The sequence below is a fragment of the Artibeus jamaicensis genome, unplaced genomic scaffold, assembly GCF_021234435.1.
Source record: "Artibeus jamaicensis isolate MK-2021 breed Jamaican fruit bat unplaced genomic scaffold, CSHL_Jam_final contig_1998, whole genome shotgun sequence".
Taxonomy (NCBI): Eukaryota; Metazoa; Chordata; class Mammalia; order Chiroptera; family Phyllostomidae; genus Artibeus; species Artibeus jamaicensis.
Genome location: NW_026521407.1, coordinates 12,480,942 through 12,504,343, shown reverse-complemented (window position 1 = coordinate 12,504,343; position 23,402 = coordinate 12,480,942). Strand labels below are relative to the sequence as shown.

The following is a 23,402-nucleotide window of genomic DNA, read 5'->3' as shown; positions in this document are numbered from 1 at the left end:
TGCTAGGAATCTTTTGTTGGCACTACAGATAGAGCAGTAAACAAAAGAAAGTCCCAGTTCCCGCAGAGATTACACTCTAGTGGACACTTTCAGTACACTGGTTCACTTACACTCTTCCTAATAACCACACTAGGTAATGATGACAACAATAATAGATAACTATTAACAGTGCTAATCTGGGCCGGGCACTGGGCTACCATGTTTTATTTGTAGTAATTCAATTATCACAATAATCCTGTGAAGTAGGGGTTATGTTTTCCCCATTTTACAGGTGAGGACATTGAGACAAAAGAAGTGAAGTGACTCGTTCAAAGTTTGAACCCAGTGAATGTGGCTCTAACTCCCAGGCTCTTAAACACAAGGCTATATTGTTTTTTTTTCATGTTTCTTTCTTAATAACACAACTTTTAAGTGCTGAGTCCTAGCTCAGATCATCTGACTCCCAAGCCCAGGGGTTTGCTCTGCATCCCAGTGACCGCGTGAAATAAATGGGAATGCTTTGGAATTTTGGCAACACTGTCTCTTCCAAAGAATTCAAATTGCTTTCCACGTAATTCTCAGATTTCTGATGTGAACCCTCTTGAACTGTCAATTCCCCAGCAAGGAGAAACACAGGGCCAGTGCCAAGGGTCACCTTACACTGGCCGGGGCACCCAGCAGATGGCGCTACCTTAGTAGACACCAACTGGCTGCCCAGTCCCCGGGGCTCACCGCCTCCGCCGAAAGCTTCCCGGTCCTCCCTCACTCCCTTCTCTCCCCCCCTCCCCACGGAGCCCGGGCCCACGTGACCCTAAGGCGGCCAATGGGCGAGCAGAGAGGGCGAGTTGGTCCCTGTGGCCGCCATTAAAGCGTAGGGAAAACCCGTGAATTCGGATTAAAGGGGGAAAAACACCGCCCGCTGGGCCCACAAAATGGGGGAGACTACGGCGTCCCGGCGGTGAGGCTGCAGGAGAGCAGACGTTAGGCCAGCTTGGCCCAGGGACTACACGAAGACACAGTCAGGGAATGGTCTGAGCCCGCAGACACCGCCACCACCTCCGCCACTGAGGAGACCGGGCTTAAGGACATCGCCGCTGCCGGGCCGGGGGCCTGGGCTTCTCTCCGGTGCTCGCCCTTCCCGCCCCTCTGCGGGCGCCTCCTCGCCCGGGAGAACCCTCCAGGGCTTGGGCGCTTCCCCTCTCGGACTCTATTTTAATTATTTATTGTGTAATTTATTATTTTTTCTTGTGAAGGAACACAAGAACACACATCCTCGCTGTCCCCCAGAGAGGGACGAACGTCCGCGGCGGCCGCAGTCCGGCCAGCGGGGCGAGAGCCCACGGTCCTCCCGCCTCCGGCCCTCGGCCCCGGGCGGCTGGGTGCCGGCTGGGCGGCGGGGGCTGCTCGCGGCGGCGGGGGGGTGGGTGGGGAGGACGGGCGGCCCGGCGGCCTCCTCTTCCACTGTCCCTAGAACCAGCACCCCCCCGCCCTCCCCGGTGTCTGTGTTTCTCTCTCTGGTCGGAGGCGGCGGTAATGGCGGATGGTGGGTTGTGGCGCCGGCGGCGGCTGCTGTGAGGGACGATGAGTTCCTCCTTCGTGCCGAACGGGGCCAGCCTGGAAGATTGTCACTGTAACCTTTTCTGCCTGGTGAGTGCCGGGGACCGCGGCGAGCGGAGCGGTGGGGGAGGGGGCCGCGAGGTGCGCCCTTGGGCCGTGGGGGAGGGGGTCCGGGTCTGATCCCGACGCCCGAATCCCCGGGCCCTATAGGCCCTGCCCGCCCCGGGAGCCGCGTTCGCTCACCCTCCGACCTGCGCTCTGTTTTGGGAGAGTTGGCTTTTTTTCTTGTCTTGTTTCTGACCGTCCCCCCCTTTCAGTCTTCAACTTGGGCTGCTTATCTGGCAGGACACTAACATTTCCCTCCGTGCGTCTTGCTTTAACTGTTGCTTTTCTCCATGTATCCCGTCTTCACACTTAACATTATTGCCCATTCTCCCACTGTCTTTATGCTTCACTTTAGGAGTTTGTTTCCCTCAATAAACAAGACCCCGGAACTTAGGCACTTAAAAAGTCTCTTACATACAATTTTTCTATGTAAGTCAAACTGACAGGTTAGTTTCAGCCTTCAGTGACTTCAGATCTCAGTAAAAACCAGTAGATGCCATTTCATACGTTTCTCTTTAAACTTTGAAAACAGTTTGCCGTTTGACAATTTCTAGCCATCTTTTATTAGAACATTATGTTTGTGTGATACGTTTGTATGAGAACGGAACGGACAAATGGATGAGGTGCTCTAGTTTTGCACTATTTCTGCAAATAGTGAAAAACTTGCAAATATTTCTGTATTTGTCTGTTTTGCTTGCGTGTTAGAATTTTGCGTGGTACAGCCTGTTCCACGTTTTATTGAAAAGTCTGAGGAAGCTGGATGTAGGGGTGACAATTGTGTAGGTTGGCCCAGGTCCGGGAGCGTCCCACCTGTTTGACTTTATAAGTAGCAACTGTTGCAAATACTTAGTCCTCAGTTGAATAGTACTTTAGCTTCATTAGTGCTTTAAAGTTTCGGTGGCTTTTCTCTTTTCATTTTCACTGTGCTTTGAAAAATACTAAGAGTGTATGTGATAGGTAAGTGAATTGAGTGGGCGGAGCACAACTAGTTGGCAAGTGTAAACTGCCAGTCATGTATCAGCAGTTTCATTTTTGGCACCTATACTTTGCACTTTTAAGTTAAATTAAAGAATTACTGAATTCCCTCTGTCGAATTTTTTTCCAGATGCTAAATTACGATGTTTAATGCCCTTCCCCCATGACTTTTTTTTCCGTACAGTGTCCTTTAATCAGCATCTCTCCAAATGTAATAAGACGTACGGCAGGTTTTACGTTTCTATCTTCTCTGGCTCAGTCTATTTTTGGTGCTTTTGGGATCAGGTTCTTTGCAAGATAGACTAGTACAAATCTGACAGTTCTTTGTGAGTAGCTATTTGACTTCCTAAAAGGGATATGTGAAGAATTAACAAGAACTTTTTGTTATAGTTCAGACTTCTGTAAAGATGGAATGAGAGTCTTTAAAAATTAATTTTCTGTTACAAGTTTGACACCAAGGAACAAATGTGAGGAGTTAGAATAGAAGTTAGTATAGAGAGGAAATGTTTACTCAACGTGCAGTATTAAATATGTTTATAATTTTCGCTATTACATTTATTTTCCCTTGATGCACATTTCTTGACTTGCTATTCAGTGACATGAATAGCAAGTGACATGCCAGTGTTAATTTTTAAGCTGTTTTTTTTCCCTTAAATTTTGGTTGTTGCATTACCAGAATTAGCATTTTTGTTAATCTGCTTTCAATATCTTAAGCATATCTTGGAAAATTGTAATGTCCTAATGAAATAAGCGACTTTGTAGTGAATACTTTTGATTTTGTGCAATAATAAAAAAAACTCATGCTTTCTTTTCTTCAGGCTGACTTGACAGGAATTAAATGGAAAAGATATGTATGGCAAGGCCCAACTTCTGCCCCTATTCTGTTTCCGGTGACAGAAGAAGACCCCATTTTGAGCAGTTTTAGTCGCTGCCTTAAGGCAGATGTACTTGGTGTTTGGCGGCGAGATCAAAGACCTGGAAGAAGAGAATTGTGGATATTTTGGTGGGGTGAAGACCCCAATTTTGCTGACCTTATTCACCATGACTTAACAGGTGAAAGCAACTTAATCATTTCTTGCTAATAATACAGCAATGTCATATACTTTTCCTGAAAATCATTTGTATTAAGAATTTTTTTCATGGTACACTGTTATGAAGCCAGATAAAAAAATTCAGCTTCATGTTTTACTTACTGTGATTATTATTATTATTGTTTTTTTACTTGAAGTATCCATATTGTGGCAGGCTTTTAAAATTTTAAATAACGTTTCACCACTCAGCTTCTTCATGAATATCTCATAGACAGGGCCTAAGAAAGGCATGTTACATTTACCTAAGAAAAATGATATCAGGAGCATGAAGTTCCTAACAAAGTCTTAATACTTTTGAATTCATGTGTAGCTCAACTTTGAGTCAGTTCTGCCACTGCTCTCTTTTGTATGAATATGCAGATAATTGTAGGAGTATCTTATGTGTTTTTTAAGACATATAGTTAATTTATTACTGTTATTTGTTATTTTATCAACACAAAGACATGTTAATTTGGTTATTCTTGGAAAGTGATTATTTTAAATACCGTGGCATCAAAGACTATCATTAATATGAGAAGAGTGCCAACTTATTTAGCTTTTTAGAATGTGAGGGTCATAATTTAAAAAAAAGTTACCCAGATAATTTTATGAGCAAATCATTATGATTTCTTCCATCTTATTTTCTCGATTTAGGACCAAATGATACTTAAGAAAGACAAAGTGTAGCTCTCCAAGGAATTACTTACCTATTTTAGATTGTAAGAGTCAGTGTAAACTGAATCTTTGATGATAGGAATGTAAATGATTTGTTGTTTGCTGCAAGGTACCAGAGACTGCAGCAAGATGTTTGATGATTCTTGCCATGTAAATTTAGTATTGTTAGATTACTAAAAAAAAAATGTTATTTGGAATTGAGTATGCCAAAGTTCCTATTATTATCTATTTAATCTATAGGATCTATTTTATTTTTGGAGGTAATGTAATCCAGGTGACTATCTCAAGCACTTAGTAAGACCAACCTTTGTGCATGAATGCATGTGTTACATGTGTTACATTTTTTTTTTTCCCCGAGAGAGGGGAAGGGAAGGAGAAAGAGGAGAGAAATATCGATGTATGGTTGCCTCTCATGCGTCCCCTGCTGGGAACTGGCCTGCAACCCAGGCATGTGCCCTGTCTGGGAATGGAACCAAGATACTCTGATTCGCAGGCCTGCGCTCAATCCACTGAGCTACGCCAGCCAGGGCTATGTTACATTTTTTTTGATGGTTGCTTTTCACATTCTAGTGAACAATCCCTTCTTGTTAATCCTTATTTTGGGGAGTGGTTGCAATTCTTTTGTGATGAATTTTTTTTTCTATTTTTCCTGATAAGATCTTTGCTAGAGAGTCTGGCCCTTAGTTCTAAGTGTGTAATGTATTCTTGAATATGTAAAATGATGTGTTGGTACATATATATGTACCCATATATGATTATGCACATATCTCACAGTATAAAATTCCTTTCCACGTCAGGAAGATGATGCTTTGTAATTGTCATATCAAAAGCCAAGCCTGCTTGCTTCCTTTTTCTTTCATTGACTTGGGTATGCTTGAGTTATTTTCTTTCTTTTAGGTGGTATAAAAACTATGACCTTACTAAAATATTTGAAGACTTTTAATGTCGATAAATGGTCTGTAAACTATAAATAAGCTCAAATTGTTGATAAACTACAGTGCCATTTCAGTGGCTTCAGTCTTCTTAATATAGTGGGCAGGGCATCTGAACAGACCATTTTTCCTCCCAGATTCTATGAAATACATTTTATGGAATCAAAGATAATTTTAACAGATACGTAGTATTTAGTTTTATCATAGTGGAACTAATGTTTTGAAAGTTGAAATCATATTAAATAAATGTCAGCTGGTTTAATGTTTATTAAAAAACTATGTTGATATTTTTCTAAGTTTCATGTTACGAGTTTAAATGTTTTCTTTTGAAACTGGGTTACAGTTTAAAACATTTCTTCTCTAGTTTAATTTTTAGCATAATTTTTAAAATAGTAATACCTCTACTTTAAAATACTGATTTTGAATGTGAATGAAAGTAATTTTGAAAGAATAGGTGTTAATTGTCAGATTTTGCTGAATGCCATTGAATGGTAAATAATTTGTACATATTTATCAAACTGAAAGCAATTGAAATAGTAGACCAAAATATATTAGGAGTTGTATGTAATCATAATTTGGTATTCCAAAGCTTGTCCTGTAATGTTTTTAAATAGTTGTATAGTCAGTGTGTTTATGTAATGTTCTGGATTTTTTTTTAACCTGTCATTTATTTTAGAATGTTGTCACTTAAATCGACTTATCTTAAAGAATAGTAAGGTCTTTTCAGATGGAGTTTGTCTCGCCCTTTGCCCCAGGGACACAGTCTGCCTCCCTTTTGGGGTAATTAGTCTATGCCTCTGTCTCTCTAGCTAACCCATTTTCATTTCTTCCCATCTGTGGCACTCTATTTCCTTCTTTTAAGCTCCCCTGAGAAAAGAGCATCTGGACAGTAGGGATGGCATCAGCTGCAGGAGGCAATCGTGTGTTCCAAGTGGAGGTGTAGCACTGAGGAAAGGGAACCGGAAGGACCCAGGTGGTAACTAAAAAGCTGGCTAATTTAGTTTGAGGTTGCTCCTCAGTGTGGTGTCCTTCTGTTTGGTTCAGCAACTACCACATCTTGTTACTGAAATGTTTTGAAATGATGGTGATAATATTGTTCTTGTTGGGGAAGAAGAGAAGGCATTTCTTTTTGCAAAGATAAGAATTCCCAGTTTTTCTTTTAACTGAAATGTTCAATAGCGAAAGTACAGAATTGCCTTTGCTTAACCCCCTTATCACCTTTGTGTCATCCATAGTGTATTTTTATTATTTATTTATTTATTTATTTTTAATTTAATTGTTGTTCTGGTACAATTTTCTGTCTTTTACTTCCATCCCAGCCCACCCCCCCAGTATAGTGTATTTTTAAAAGTAAACTTTTTGTTGTAAAACAGTTTTAGATTTATATAAAAATTGCAAAGATAATATAGACCAGCTCCTGTATAACCTTACCCAGTTTTTCTTGTTAACATCTTACATTAGAATGGTACATTTTGCCCTGGCTGGCATAGCTCAGTGGATTGAGTGCCAGGCTGCGAACCAGTGGATCACTGGTTCGATTCTTAGTCCAGGGCACATGTCCGGGTTATGGGCTAGGTCCCCAGTTGAGGGTGCACAAGAGGAACCCACGCATTGATGTTTTTCTCCCTCTCTTTCTTCCTTACTTCCCCTTTCTCTGAAAATAAATAAATAAAATATTTTTTTAAAAGAATGGTACATTTTCACAACTAATGAACCAATATTGATACCTTAGTGTAAACTAAGTTCATACTTTACTTGAAATTCCCTCGTTTTTACCTAACAACCTCTTTCTATCTTGTGATATCATCCAGGTTACCACATTCCATTTGTCATGCCTTTTTAGGCTATTCTAGACTAAGACAGTTTCTCAGACTTCCCTTGTTTTTGATGATCTTGACAGTGCATTTTAAATTTCTTCCTGTCTCTCTTACATCATCTAGCACATGTTTGGGTCACCTTCATTTCATATTTAGTTGATGTGCAGAAATAGAATATAAACGTGTTTATATTCTGATTGCTGATTGGTAAAATCAGGTACAACAAACCAAATCTGATTTGATACATACTTTAAACCCTTAGTTACTTATGTTGTAGTTGTACTCTATAGTGATTAGTAAGACCTGTTAAAAAACTTTGATACTTTGCAATACTATCTGCAAAACCTGATGATTTTTGGGTCAGGATTTGTCTTAACTAGTATTGGCTTTAACTATAATATTCCAAAAAGATCCACGTTCACAATATCCCTTGAATCCCAATGCTAAACAGCTTTTATAAAAAGAAAAGAAAACCCCAAAACTTTTTGCTTTGCTCCCTATATCTAGAGATTGGATAGTTGAATCAATATCCATATATTTTGATAGAAAAAGAATTAGGGAACAAACCCCATCTCTGATTACAGCCTTCCGAATTTTATTTGTTCTTTGAATTTAAACTTTGTAGTAGACCTGTTTAGTGCCTATATGATAGAAGTGAAAATTGGTGGTGGGAAAATTTTAGCTTAGTTGCTCTGGTCAAAGTCTCTGTAGTGGGTAGGACTGATTGGTTCTTTCAGATGTACTGTTAGTTTTCTTCAAAGCAAGATTGTTTCATTAACATAAGTGTATCCTTGAAGGAGAAAAGTTTTCTGGGTATTTTTATTCTGTGCCTTAACATTTTTGGAATTTTATTCTCATCATTGATTTTTCTTTAAAAGAAATAACAGAAATAAAAACTAAGACTGCTCCTTCTCCCAACGTTAGCATCTTAAAGAAAAAATCACAGTAAGTTAGAATATGATGAGACTCTTTGAGAAAAGTGATACCTTGAGAAATGAAAAACAAAACTCAGAGCAAAAAATATTTGCCATTTTTCCTAGATACTATGGTCTACATGTAGGATTTTAGTAATATGTCCAATATCCAGTTGGCTAAAAAGTCCATTTTTTCCATGAAATAAAGGACACATTTTTTATTTTCACCAATAACTTTATTGATTAGGATATTTTAAGTACGTCGACTATTTCCTGCTATTGGCTTCTTGTGGGTAGAGGCCAGTGGTGCTGCTGAACGTCTTCCAGTCCCACAGCAAAGAAATCTTGTCCAAAATGTCCAAAAAGAAACTTTTGGTAATGTCACTCCAAGAAACTTTGCAAACCACTTTTGACAAGTTTACTCAGTCACAGCGCCTTCTCCATACGCTGCATACATCTTGTATTTGTGTGATTACCCTTGTAGAATTGATAAAGCATAATATGCTGAACATGTGGCATATTTTCCTCCATCTTCAGTATGAAAATGGCTGCACAAAAATTCACCAATTTTGATAATTTTTTAAATGCACACTGATATGACAGCTGTCATAATACAATCTAACAAAATTGTTTCAAATGAAGTTAAAGACAAGCACTACAAGAGCCATCTTACGGAAGAAACTAAACAGACTTTTTGGCCAACCCAGTACTTCCATTATGCTGGAAATTCATCATAGTACTGATGGGCCCACATTAAATGGGCCATTGGTTAGTCTTAATTCATTTTGGATGCTTCTTATGTAGGATATTAATTATAGTGGAATTTAACCTTAAATGGCAACTTGAACAGTACTGACAGATAAACAGCAGTCAAGTGTAGAAATCTACAAACTGAAAAATTGTCTTGTGCTCCAAGTAGCCTGGAGAGTCAATTCATTTCTGTCTTCTGTACCTTAATTTACTTGTGCCCCAATTTTTTATATTGGCTAATCATCTAGGGACAACGTTGTTTGCCCTATTTCTTTTGTGTGCTATCCATTTTGAACAAGAAACTGTCTTTCAGGTCTTCAAAAATGGTCATTAACATATTAAGCTGTTTTTAAATCCAAGTTTTTCACATTTGCCGTTTCTCAATGGTGCTGCCAGCTTAAGGCTCTAAGTAATATTTATTGAATGAATGGCTTATGAATGGACAGTTATTGTTCAAGACAGACACTGAACTAGACAGTTAAACATTTTTCTTTATTCTTTCAGGAAATACATGGTATTTTCTACCATGATAATTTTGACGCATTCATTAATTATTAGTGTATGTTGCATTTTAATAATTTGTCAGAATTGTTTAGGAAAAGATTCCTTCTCTGCCAGCTTATCACTGCGGAGATATTTAAAAATGTCAGGTTTTAGGAAAAAATGTTGAGTACAAGTACTAGGTATATCAGCTTTTTTGTATTTTGTTTTTTGCCCCACTCATAGAGTATTATTTTGATGACCTACCACATACTTTGGTATCCTTATAATCTGTATTTGCAGAAAAAAATTGTATGTTAATCATATTTAGCATTTGGACTTCTGCATTGTTCAAATAAATACTTGGTAAAAATAAGTAGTAGAGATTAAGAGTTCTAATACTAATAGTAACGGAAGAGTATTAAAAACTCAGAACTGAAACTGTTTTCTCTGGGGATACAGATAATAGAGGAGGAAGACATTTAAAAGCATTAAGCAGACTTTTTCCATTAGGCTATGGTTGATTAAATTCAAAGAGGTAGGTAAGATTTGTCGTGTGTTCCTCTTTCCCTCCCTTTCCTAATACACTGCTGGTGTTGAGATTAAAGGACTTGTTTTAATCACTGTTAAGAGTTACCTATCACTGCTTGGTTGTACCATTTCATTTTTCATATCTCTGTACAGCATATAGAGAAAGACTTTTATTAGTATTACAACATCAGAATATTAGAAGCTTGGCTTAGTAGGCTTTTTGTTTCTCAGTGACACACCCATCCCTTTTAGACTTTTTATTGAGTGTTACTAGGACTTAATTCTCATTATTTCCTCAGCAAGGAAAAATGAAATTATATTACTTTAGTGTAATTGTTGCTTGGCTACTTGCCACATAGGTGAAGATGTACTTCAGCGATTTGTTGGCTTTAGAAAACCCCGACAGGTGGTCTGTTTTTGTTTTATGCGTAACCCTCATTTAGTGTTAATGAGAATTGTAGGCATTTGAGGATATAATGTAAAATGATTAAACTATATTGTTCTTAAATCATTTAACTACAGACTTAACTGAAATGGATTTTTTTAAATGAATAAACTACAAAAAAAAATCAGAGTTTTATGTGGAAATTTGTATAAGTTATTGTATAACAGCCTTTACTATGCCAAAAAATTTTTTATTTACTCTTTTGGGGAAGAAGGCAAATTCAGTCTAAGGTTTTAAGTGAATAATTTCCTGATGAAGTTTGTAGTGACTGTATGATATTGATACATAATGGTAACTGTGTATCTTGGATCTTTGATACTTCAAAACCTGGAAGTAGTTAGAAAAAAGATTTTGGTAAAGGCTACTTGTGTGGGACAAATGTTATAACCATCGTTCTGCATTAAAGGTCAAGATTTTTGAGGTAAAAAGCAACATAAATAAAGTATACTAAATTGATTATAAAGAAGTGAAGAGTTGGGAGATATTTCCAGCATAATCCTCTTGAAATTAAGAACATGCATATTTTTTGTCACAAGTCACATAATTTGATGTAAAACTTTTTTTTATCCTTACCTGAGGACACTTTTCATTGCTTTTAGAGAAAGAGAGGAAAGGAGAGGGAGAAACATTCATGTGAGAGAGGAGCATCAATTGGTTGCTGCTCATACACACCCACACTGGGGATCATAGCATACTGGGGATCAACCCACAACCTAGGTGTGTGCCCTGACTGGGGATTGAACCCACAACCTTTTGGTTATAGGATGATGCTCCAAGCAACTGAGCCACACCAGCCAGGGCTAGGTAATTAAACTCTTAATGTAGCTATTTAATTTTGAAATTACAGAACCTGATTAAGCTGAAAGCAGATTGAGTGAGAAAGGTTCATTTTTAAAAATATATTTTATTGATTGTTATTACAGATATCCCAGTTTTTCCCCTCTTGCCCCCCTCTGCCTGATACCCCACTTCCCTCCAGCATTCCCCTCCCCCACTTAATTTATGTCCATGGGTCATGCCTGTAGGTTCTTTGTCTTCTCCATTTCCTGTGCTATTGTTAACATTTCCCTATTTTGTACCTGTGAATTATGCTTTTAAATCCTTGCACCTTTTCCTCCACTCTCCCCCTTCCCCCTCCTCACTGATAACCTTCCATGTGATCTCCATTTCTGTGATTCTGTTCCTGTTCTTGTTATTTGCTTTGTTTGTTTGTTTGCTTTTAGATTCAGTTGTTGATAGTCATAAATTTGTTGCCTTTTTAATGTTCATAGTTTTGATCTTTAATTAAGTCCCTTTAACCTTTCATGTAATAATAGCTTGGTGATGAAGAACTTTAGCTTTACTGTGTGTGGAAAGCACTTTATCTGCCCTTCCATTCTAAATGGTAGCTTTGCTGGATACAGTAATGTAGGTTGTAGGTCCTTGCTTTTCATCACTTTGAATGCTTGTTGCTAATAATCCCTTCTAGCCTGCAAAGTTACTTTTGAGAAATCAGCTGACAGCCTTATGGGAACTCCTTTGTAGGTAACTCTCTGCTTTTCTCTTGCTGCTTTTAAGATTCCCTCTTTATCTTTAACCTTTAACATTTTAATTATGATGTGTCTTGGTGTGGTTCTCTTTGGATCCGACTTGTTTAGGACTCTGTGCTTCCTGGACTTGTGTGTCTATTTTCTTTGCCAAATATGGAAGTTGTCTTTTTCTATTTTTTCAGATAAGTTTTTAATTTCTTGATCTTCCTTTTTTCCTTCTGGCACCCCTATGGTTTGGGTATTGTTACATTTGGAGATGTGTCAGAGTCTTCTTGTACTATTTTAATTTTTTTGAGTTCTTGTTTCTTCTTTCTGTTCTGGTTGAATATTTATTTCTATGCTCAAAATCGTTGATTTGAATCCAGCTTCCTTCCTTCAATTCACTGTTGGTTCCCTGTAGATTTTTCTTTATTTCACTTAGTGTTACCCTTCATTTCTTCCTTTATGTTGCCAGACCCAGTGAGCTCTTTGAGCATCTTGATCACCAGTGTTTTGAACTCTGCTTCTGATAGATTATCTCTGTTTCATTTAGTTCTTTTTCTGTACTTTTGTTCTGTTCTTTCATTTCGGCCATATTTCTTTGTCTCCTCAATTTGGCAACCTCCCTGTGGGTTTTTTGTTTGTTTGTTTCTGTTTTTGTTTTGTTTTTCCTGTGTATTAGGTAGAGCTGCTTTGACTCCCTGTAAAGGCACCTGTAACTTGTGTGGGGTAGAACTTTAGGTACTGGCCAGGGTAGGGTAACCTGCTTCACACTTTGTGGCTCTGCATGGTGGGGAGAACTCAAAGAGGGGATGGTGTAGCTGCCTGACCTTTGGGGGTTTGCCCCACATGTGCCCTGTTTTCAGGCACTTCACCCACTCTCTGAATGTGAGTGGTGCCCTTCCAGCTGTTGCCCTGGTGTTGAATCCTAGAGTGGGTAGGTTTGCATGCATTTTTAGACTTTGTGGGCCTTTAGGTGAAGTTTCCTGAAAATCTAGCATTTTCTTCCACTGCCCCAACCCCCACTGATTTTTATAGCTAGAAGTTAACGCAGATTTATCTTCCTGGTGCTGGAACCTTGGTCTGCACAGTCTGGCCTGAGGTTAGGATCACTTGCTCCTAAGGGATTTCTCCTGATTTTTTCCACCACATGTGAATGTGGGGGACTACCTGTGCCCATTCTACCACCTACGCCTCTCTGTGCCACACTGAGTCTCCTTGCTTCTCTGCCCAGTCTCCACTTTTCTGCTCCTCCTACTAGTCTGGATGAGTGTGGCTTCTTTAAATCCTTAGTTGTCAGACTTCCATACGGTTTGATTTTCTTACAGTTCTTGGTGTTACTTGTTTTGAGATTTAATTGTAATTCTTTTTTGCGGTTGTGTGAGGGGGTGCAAAACGTGTCTACCTACGCTTCCATCTTTACTGGAAGTCCTTTTATTTTGTGTCTTAGCAACTGACAAATATGCTTGTGATCCAGACCTTTAACTAATTAAAACAATGTCACTATGTGCCACTTCCCTTTTCTCTTAGCTTACTGTTTTCTTTAATAAAGTGGAACTTGTTAAGGCTTTAAATAGAACTATATAAAGATGTCTGTAATATAATAGAATATGAAGGACTTTTTCTATTCAATATTAATGCCAAATGTTAACAATTTAAAAACTATTCTAACTCAAGTATTGTCATTTTCTAAAGCTTATCTCATTTTTCTTAAAGCTTACCTTTTAAGATGAGACAATTAGTTGATTTGAGTTACTTGACTATAATTTAGGAAACATTTTAAAGAACAACATAAATTCAACATTAAACTGTGTAGTGGCACAAATTTCTGTTGCAGTTTAAAGTTCAGTCATGCCCTTTAGTTAATGTTTGTTCTGCCCATTTATGCAAGTTTTGAATATAAACCATATATAATTTTTAATACATGTCTCTGCTTTTATTCAAAAGCATCATGTTTTTTTTCCATGTGTATAGTGTATACATTTCTAGTTGAATTAGTGTTGAATTGAAAGAAGATGACCAATATTTATGAAATGTGTATAAAGGTATATAGGCCAGCCCTGGCTGGGTAGTTCAGTTGGTTAGAATGTCATATGCCAAGGTTGTGGGTTTGATCTTCAGTCAGGGCACATAAGCAACTTCTCTAAAAATCAATAACAATAATAGTGATAAATAGGTATGTAGCCTATAGAGAAGGGTAGTAAGTTATATTTAAAGTAACAGTTTATAAAACACGATAAAAGTTAGAATGTTGAAGTAGTATGTATAAGTTAATTTGGGGTGGTTAATAGATTTGCTGGCAAAATTGAGGCTGTAGAGTTACTAAAGATAGCTATAACTTTATATCAGAAGTGCCATTTAAAATTTAAGTTTTTAAAATTTTAAATTTATCTCCCAAGTAGAGGATCCTGTACTGAATCACAGGAGTCATATGGTTGAAATGAGATGTAAGGTGGCTGATAATGCATTGCTCGTTAGGCCCTGAGCCAAAAGCTTCCTTTTTATTCTTCAGTTATTTTTATAGTTGGGTCATATATTAGAATGCTGATGGGCATAAAATGTTTTGAATGTAGTTATTAACTGGCTACTTTTTTTGGCATACTGGATGACTGACTGGAGGAATTAGGACAAAGTAACTAAAAAGTGAGCCAGCTTAGGAATTGGCCTCTTTATATAGATATAGAGTGTGTTTACTATTTCCCAGGTTATACACATGTCCTTTTCATTGATACAGAAACCAAATCATGATATTTGCAATATAGCGTTACCTTTTCATACGGTGGAAAGATCATTTTCAGGTAATTTAATAGACTGAATGGCACTTAGGCCTTTAATTCCTTATGGGGTAATTTTGAAACCTGATATTTTAATGTCTAGAGATATATAGAAGTGATTATATCTCTATACTGAGTCAAAGTAGGGCTTATATACTTAGTTTAAACTGTAAAACTTTTTACTTGGCTCTGAGTAGATATAGTGCCATTGCTTTACTTTTTGTTTCTTTTTATTTCTCTTGTAGAAGAGGAAGATGGGGTTTGGGAGAATGGACTTTCTTATGAATGCCGTACTCTGCTTTTCAAAGCAGTTCACAATCTCTTGGAACGGTGTTTAATGAACCGGAACTTTGTACGTATTGGCAAGTGGTTTGTAAAGCCTTACGAGAAAGATGAAAAACCTATAAATAAAAGGTAAGCTGTCTTATTTAAACTCTCACTTGATATTTCTTTAGGTTTGTCAATTTTTATGGCTTTACATAAAATGTGAACTAACACAGCTAATATATTAACACACATATTAGGTTAATTATGGCAAAGTACTATAAGTATTCAATTTTCTTTGACCACTTCGCCATTTCTTTTGTACATTTTAAGAATTTTCTTGCAGTGTGAATAGGCTGTGTGTCAATACACTGGCCTAAGTTTTATTCTGAGATGATAGAAAAAAATGTGTAATGAAAGCAGAAGCTTATGTGTTTGTTTGTTTTTTGTTGTTTTTTTTTTAGTTCTAATGGAAATGTATATTCGTGGTTTTCTGTTAGGTAACATTAATACTTGTTAAATACAGTGATCTGTGGTTATGTTTTGGGTTGAGTTAACCTTTTACATTTCCAAATGTCTCATTTTGCTTTAAAGTAATTTAATTTTCTGTTTTTCTCTGTAAAACATGTTTACTCTTGGTAGTATTGATAATTTTCTTGAACTTTGAATTAAGAAAATTTAGGACATTAATTTGTAGAGTAGGTTTTACATGGAGGCAGAAGACTAAGATACCTTCTTTTCCCCTGCAGTTAAAAGCTTTAGGTTTATTATAATTCTCTGTGATTTACATAATATAAAGCACAGTCTGTTAGAAGATTCAGTTTCAAGTAGTTGTTGAAATACTGAGGCTTCAAGAGAGATGAAACAGTGGTAAGATGGGATGTGGAAGAAGAGAAAAATGAAGGAAATTTACTAGCTTTTGCTGAAAGATGTGAAGATATGAAGTAAACATTTGGTGGTTATTGTAATCATGGAGATGCCATTTTTTATGTCATGTGTGTATCTTTTTACATGTGCATATAGAGTTTTTTCACATGTTTCTACTTTTAGTAGAATGGATGAGCAGATAAGCCTGGACAAATCAAGGCTCTTTCATGTTTTTCTTTTTTGAAAATCAAAATAAACCTTTATTGTCAACAAAATGACTACAGGTTCAGAATGCAATCAGTTGCAAATGACAAAAATCCAAACTGCCTGGCTTATGTAGGAATTGATTTTTCTCAATAGCAAGGAGTCTGGAGGTAGATAGTTTAATACTGGTGGTACATCTTTTCAATAATGTCATCAATACTTAGGTTCCCTGGAGTTTTCTGATCTGTCATCTTTAGCCTTTGACCTTCATTCTCATGGTCCCAGTGGATGTTGTACCTCTAGGCTTTGCTCACGGTGGATTTCAGGCTGGAGGAGGAAGGAAGGGAAGGAGTAAGAAGGGAGTTGACCCTTGGATCAGAGAATAGATTTACTTCTGAAAAATTTAGCTGACATGTCATTGGCTATGCTAAAAAACTTTTTTTATGTGGGAACATTGCCCCTCTGAACAAAATAAGACTTTGGTTAGTAAGAATAAACAGAGACTAGATATTAGGTAAGTGGCAATTAGAAGAGGAAATAGATACCAGGTAGGCAATTAGCAATGCTCAGTATATACATTTATATAAGTTTAAGAAAGTAAGCAGATTAACAAGATTTAAAACTAAAAGCTGTAGTCCTGAGCCCTATTAGATGTTTCTCAGAGGCAATCCCTTTTAATTCTTTTAAGTTTATTTTACTTCATCTGTTTAAAAAATTTAAAAGCAAATAGCATAATTATTATTGAGTTTTCAGTTAATTTATTCAGGATTAATCTGTTGACTTTCTATTGATAGTTTATAGATGTTTTATTTCTAATACCCCCTATACCCACTCACCACTTGGTCATTGGCATACTTGTATACACTCTTTTCCCTTCTTTCTTTCCTTGTCTTGCCAATAGAGTTACTATAAGATTTGGTAAAAACAATACCCATTGTATATATTATATGGTTATATATTATTTAAAGCTGAGCCATACAATGTAGTAGGATTCCATTTCTCGTGCAACTTTTTGTTTTTCTCAATTTTAATGATTATCTCTTTTTTCACTTAATTATCAATGTTAGGGGTTGATAGATTGCCATCCAACTGGGCAAATGTAGCCTGCCACCTTTTGTAAATAATTGTAGTATAACACAGACATGCTCACTCATCTATGGTTTATTTTATGCCTCCTTTCACACTATAGAAAAGTTGTATGGTTGTGACAAAGACAGGTGACCCACAAAACCTACAATATTTAGCCTAAAATATTTGTTCTCTGGCTTTTTATAGATAAAGTTTGCTGACTCCTGATATATGTATCTACTGATAGATAATTCACCCGTAGACCACCTACCAGAATTATAAGTCTTCTCTCCTTGCCTTTAAGGAGTTTGTGTTATCTACTAGTTTCTTTTTCCCTTTCTCTTTCCTGTTAACATTCGTATTTGAAGCCCTTCATTCTTCAATTCCAATTTGGACTAGTTGTTCTTGAGGTCTGTTTCACAGTAGTCATCTTAGAAGTTACCTTGTCTTATCTGTGTTGGATTACTTAGTTCCTAGATTTTATATTTCCTTTTTTTGTTTTAGTATTTTGGTAGTGGCCATCCACCAGTAGTTTCCAGAGAAGGGGGTACATGAGAAGTAATATTTTTGGATCTCGAATGTTTGAATTACCTCCTTTTCTACCCGTAAGACTTCTTGGCACTAAAATGCTGATTGGAAGTACAATGTATTGTGTAGCCATGAAGTTGCAGGCTTTAGTAGGATAATTGGTTGGAGACCTGGCCATTTTTATTGGGGATCTGTTACCTGACATTGTGTCTCCCCTCATTCCCACCACTTCGAATTAATCCGCTTTTCCAGAGGAGTCCTTCAGTGTCCTGACTAGAGTGTATAAACTTTGTTGTCAACGTTTAGGGAGACTATTAGGAAAAGGGTACTACACCTGTATACTTATATTGGGGGTTACGTGAATAGTATTTACATTTTCACTTAATTTGTTTTTTAAATAAATCCACCTCAGGTACATTTAGCATCTCTGGGTGCTTGAGTCCCCTTGTTTCATCCATTGCAAAGAGTGAGTGCCTCTAAGATCTGGAACAATGTAAAGAGCCTGGGGAAGTCTACAGGCTCTTTAGGATGCCTACAGGATGGAGAAGTGGATTGGGGGGTCTAACTTATTTATTGGAACTTTCCTTTTGTTTTTAGTTCCTATATATCCACTTTCAGAGATACTATAGTGTCTTCAACTTCTGAAACTTTCTGGAATTCTGTGGTGTGATTCACTTTACATCTTGGCTTTCTCCCCTTAGTCTTTATCTGCTAAGTCAGTTACCATTTTTGCCTTTGCTTGCTGGCTGCCCAGATTTTGGGGCCATTTTTTGTCTCCTGCTGTCACTTCTGCCATTCTCTTTATTCTCCTCCTCACCCTTTACTATCTATATAGGCTTCACAAAGAAGTAGCGGTAAGTGAATGTGTTCACTCACTCCTTGTAAGATACTGAAGGTGTCTTTATTTTTTCTTTTTTTTATGAAAGAAACTCTTAATAGGCTGTTAATAATAGAAAATGCAACTTTTTGTATTGGAGAATTCCATGAATCCAATAGATTCTGCTTAGTTAACCACGTAATTGAGCACAAGTGTTTTCTCATGGGCTGACCCATTTAAAAGGGGAGTTAAATTGAAATTGTGTTTTTTTAGTGGGGTGGTACCAGAAATAGTATATGCTCTTTTGAATTATTCCTAAAGCATTACTGTACCAAATTGACTTTATCCAGAAAGATAAATGCTGGGCCTCAAATCTTTTTTTCCAAGAAACTTTCCTGCCACCTCCCCTCCCTTTAGAAAAGCAAGTAGAAAAAAGTCAAGCAGTTAAGCTTGACTTAAATCAAGTTCTTTTAATTATGATTTGGGACTACTTACTTTTCCATTGAATTCAGTGGAATGATGATGGGAAGGTGGTGGATCAAGATTGGATTGTAAATAATGCATTCTGGGGCCATTATGAGCTAAACCATTAAGGAGCATCTTATCTACTTTTTTTGTTTATTGATCAATTGTATAAACATTCTTAAAAAGAATTAACACAGTAGTTGAGGAAAATTTATTTTGTGAAACTGGTTTGTTTGAACAAAGAAAAGATCAGGAATATTCTTCTTTCTCCTTTTTCCCCCTTAAATATTGACTTTCATCTTCTAATAATAATCTAGATTTCCATGTAGTTAATTGTCTGGTTAAATGTAACAGTTTTCAGAGACTGACAGAAAGGAAAGAATTAAATGTAGGGGTATAGCTAGGTTATCTGTAAAGAACCCCTCAATATTAGGGCAATTAAACACTAGAACAAACTTAAATAAGAAATTTAAAAGAATTAACTGATCTTCAGATATTTTGAAGAATGGCCAGTTTTTGTTTTCTTGAACAGTTTAGGTGTTTTCTTACATTGTAGTCCTTATGTTTGTTAGTGAAATCACAGATAGGTAAATAGACTGTGATAAGTATCAGTGGCCTAGTGCAGGGTTGTTGGTTTTATTTTAGATTTTATTTATTTAATTTTAGAGAGGGGGGCAGGGAGAAAGAAGGAGAGGAACATCAATGTGTGGTTGCCTCTTGCACATCCCCCACAAGGGACCTGGCCTGCAACCCAGGTATGTGCCCTGACTGGGAATCAACTGGTGACTCTTTGGTTTGCAGCCTGGCACTCAGTTTACTGAGCTATACCAGCCAGAGCTACTACAGGTTTTAAATAGTCCCTTAGAAAAAGATGTCACAAACTTGTGATGTTTTAGCACATTTGAATAAGATTATTTTGAAAAGAATTTTATTATTTCTTTAGTTTGTCATATTGAATTAAATCTATTATAGCAATTTAGCTGAGTTAACAGTTAAATTTGTATATTTAGTAAGTGTTGAATAAATGCTTCTAGTTACGAAAGCTAGAAAGATATTTGAACTTTTTTTTAAGACAGCTAGTCCAATATCTTACAGTATGTATTGATATAGGAGGCCTGCTAAGTGGCAGTGATATAGTACAGGGATGTAATAAGTTAATAGGGAACATATTTGATTTTAATATATACTTTAATTTTATCCCATTCCCTCAATGAAAGATGTAGCCATATAATTATTTTTTATTTCTATTTTATTTAAAAATATATTTTCTTGAATATATAATTATAGTTGTCCCAGATTTTCCCTCTTTGCCCCTTTCTACTGGGAATTCCCCCCCCACCTTACTTAGATCATGTCCATGGGTCATGCATATAAGTTCTTTGTCTACTCTATTTCCTGTACTGTTCTTAACATCCCCCTCCCTATTCTGTGCCTACCAATTTATACTTTTTTTTAAATCTTTCTCAAATTTTTTTTAAAGATTTTATTTATTTATCTTTAGAGGGGAAGGAAGGAGAGAGGGAGAGAAACATCAATGTATGGTTGCCTTTTGTGCATCCCCTGCTGGGAACTGGCCTGCAGGGAACCAGCCTGCAGCCCAGGCATGTGCCCTGACCGGGAATCGAACCATGATTGTCTGGTTCGCAGGCCTGAGCTCAATCCACTGAGCTACACCAGCCAGGCCGATTTATACTTCTTAATCCCTGCACCTTTTCCCTCATTCTCCCCCTTCCCCCTCCCAACTAATAACCCTCCATGTGATCTCCATATCATTGATTCTGTTTCTGTTCTGCTCGTTTGCTCAGTTTGTCTTTTAGATTCACTTGTTTATAGTTGTGAATTTCTTGCCTTTTTAATATTCATAGTTTTGATCTTGTTTTTCTTAAATAAGTTCCCGTAACATTTCTTATGATAATGGTTTGGTTATCATGAATTCTTTTAGCTTTGCCTTTTCTGAGAAGCATTTTATCTGCCCTTCAGTGCCACACTTGATCTTAGCCAGAAGGTTGAGAAGTGATTGCCCTTCCATTCTAAATGATAGCTTTGCTGGATACAGTAATGTAGGTTGTAGGTCCTTGCTTTTCATCACTTTGAATGCTTGTTGCTAATAATCCCTTCTAGCCTGCAAAGTTACTTTTGAGAAATCAGCTGACAGCCTTATGGGAACTCCTTTGTAGGTAACTCTCTGCTTTTCTCTTGCTGCTTTTAAGATTCTCTCTTTATCTTTAACCTTTGGCATTTTAATTATGATGTGTCTTGGTATGGTCTTCTTTGGGTCTAACTTGTTTGGGGCTCTCTGTTCTTCCTTGACTTGTGTGTCTGTTTCCTTCACAAAACTGAAATGTTTTCTTTGTCCTTCTCTATTTTTTCAAATAGATTTCCAATTTATTTTTCTTTATTTTCTCCTTCCAGGACTCCTATGATTCAAATGTTGGTATGTTTAAAGTTGTCCCAGAGGCCCCTTAGCCTATCCTTGTGTTTTGGGGTTCTCTTTTTCTTCTTGCTGTTCTGATTGAATTATTTTTTCTTTATATTCTGAATTGTTGTTTTGGTTCTTGGATTCATCCACTCCAACATTGTTTTCCTGTAAATTTTTCTCTGTTTCACCTAGCATAACCTTTATTTCTGCCTGGGTCTTTCTTACACTGTTGAAGTACCCAATGAGTTCCTTGAACATCCTGATAAGCAGTGTTTTGAACTCTGCATCTGATAGATTTCTTATCTCCATTCTGTTTAATTCTTTTTCTGGAGTGCTTTCATTTGGGCCATATTTTTTTTGTCTGCATTTTGGCAGCCTCACTGTGTTTCTATGTATCAGTTAGAGCTGCTTTGAATCCCTGTCTTAGGAGTGTTGGCTCTTGTAGAAAAGAGCACTGGTAAGTTGGATGGGGTAGAGCCTTAGTTGTGAGCCAGGGCATCCTGTGTGAACCAGGTTGATGGAGTCTTCAATACAGGATCACTGCTCTGTGGCTTTTGTTGGGGGGACGGCTCAGAAAGGGGACGATGTCACTTCCTGGCCTTTGGAGTTTTATCTGGGAGAAGGCTGTTCCCTGGTACTCCCCCTGATGCCAGATGCTTCATTTTCTTCCTGTATACCACTGGTGACCTTCCAGCTGCTACCCTGGTGCTGAATCCCAGAGGGAGTGAGTCTGGTAAGTCCATTGTGAGCCCTTTAAGAGGAGAGGCCTGAGGGTCCTGGTTTCTTCTCCCGCCCCAACCCCCACTGGTTTTTAAAGTCAGGAGGTATGGGGACTTAACTTCCTAGCACTGGAACCCTGGGCTGGGTCGTTTGGTGTGAGGCTGGTATCTCTTGTTCCTGAGGTATCCCTCCCAATTTTTATTCACTGCACGTGTGTGGAACCACCTGTTGCAGGTCTCTGCACGTTTCCGCACCTCCAGCCCATCTGGATGAATGTGCCTTCTTTAACTCCTTGGGAGTTGTACTTCCATACAGCTCGATTTTCTGACATTTTCGGTGATACTTGTTTTGTAGTCTAGTTGTAATGTTTGCTGTGGTTGTGCAAGGATGTGAGCTGTGTTTACCTATGCCTTCATCTTGACTAATTAATTTCTATGGAAAAAACATATTGCTTACTTGATAAATCTACTTGGAGATTTTTACTTTATGTAAGATATTTATCTTTAACCTCAATTTTAAATGGCAATATAGGATATGCGCACACACATGTGCACACAAGATAGAATAAGTAAATTCTTGCTGAATGTATAACAAATGTGATAGGATCCAGTGTCTGGTTCTGTATGTTCTAAGCCCTTATTTTGGGTCCTGGAGTTAAGAGTTAAGTATTAGCAAAGAACTTGCTTCACAAAGATATATTTGGTCTTTGGTCTTGTGGGGTGAATTAAGTGAAGAAGTTCACAGGAAGGAGAGGAGTATATCCCTAAGTATTTGATTGGAATTAATTGTAACTAGAATATTAGGACAGAATAAGGAAATTTAATTTTTTTTTCTTTTAAAAAGTTTCAAAACTATACAGTTAAGTGTAGTAGCCACCAGCCACTGTGGCTACTGAAATTTCATTACATAATTGAAAAAATAAAATTAAAATTAAATTCAGTTTCTTAGCTGCTCAAGCCATATTTCAAGTGTTCCTGTATTGGATAGTGTAGATGTGGAATATTTCCGTCATTGCAGAAAGTTCTTTTGGATGCTGTTTCTTACACCAGAGTCTTGACAATTCTAATTAACAATACTTTGAGAGCTTCACTAAAGAGGTTGGTCAAGATTGATTTTTGTTTTTGTTTTTAAGGCAATGCATGAAAGATTATTAAATTTCACCCATAAAGCTGTGTTTACCTTTTACCACACCTGTAGCTTCTCCACCATCCTTTATCTCTAACATTATATTTAAATATAAGCACCATAAGATTTAACTCTCCTCTGGAAACATGTTAGCTATTTAATAAAGCTTTTTGGTATTACTTGGTTTGGTTCCTGAATACTTCTGGAAATCTGAACTTAATAGGAAAGTTAAAATGTATCACTATTATGTTTTCTAAGGACTTATTTTCCCTCTTTGTGTTCCAAGGTAGTACTGTCCAATAGAAATGTAATGTGAGTCACATATAATTTTAAATCTTTTAATAGCTACATTAAAAACCTTTAGAAATGACATTAATTTTAATTACTTAACCTAGTATATTTAAAATACGATT

General features: G+C 37.2%; 1 protein-coding gene across 1 annotated transcript in view; it reads left to right on the top strand.

The window, feature by feature from the left end:
- The first annotated feature begins 824 nt into the window (after positions 1-824).
- MED13 (mediator complex subunit 13) overlaps positions 825-23,402 on the top strand; it is a 100,203-nt gene continuing 77,625 nt past the window's right edge. The window contains exons 1-3 of the mRNA XM_037163736.2: positions 825-1,626; positions 3,435-3,669; positions 14,758-14,926. Coding sequence (XP_037019631.2) covers positions 1,561-1,626; positions 3,435-3,669; positions 14,758-14,926 — 470 coding nt within the window. The 5' untranslated portion in view covers positions 825-1,560. The remainder of the gene's footprint in view (positions 1,627-3,434; positions 3,670-14,757; positions 14,927-23,402) is intronic.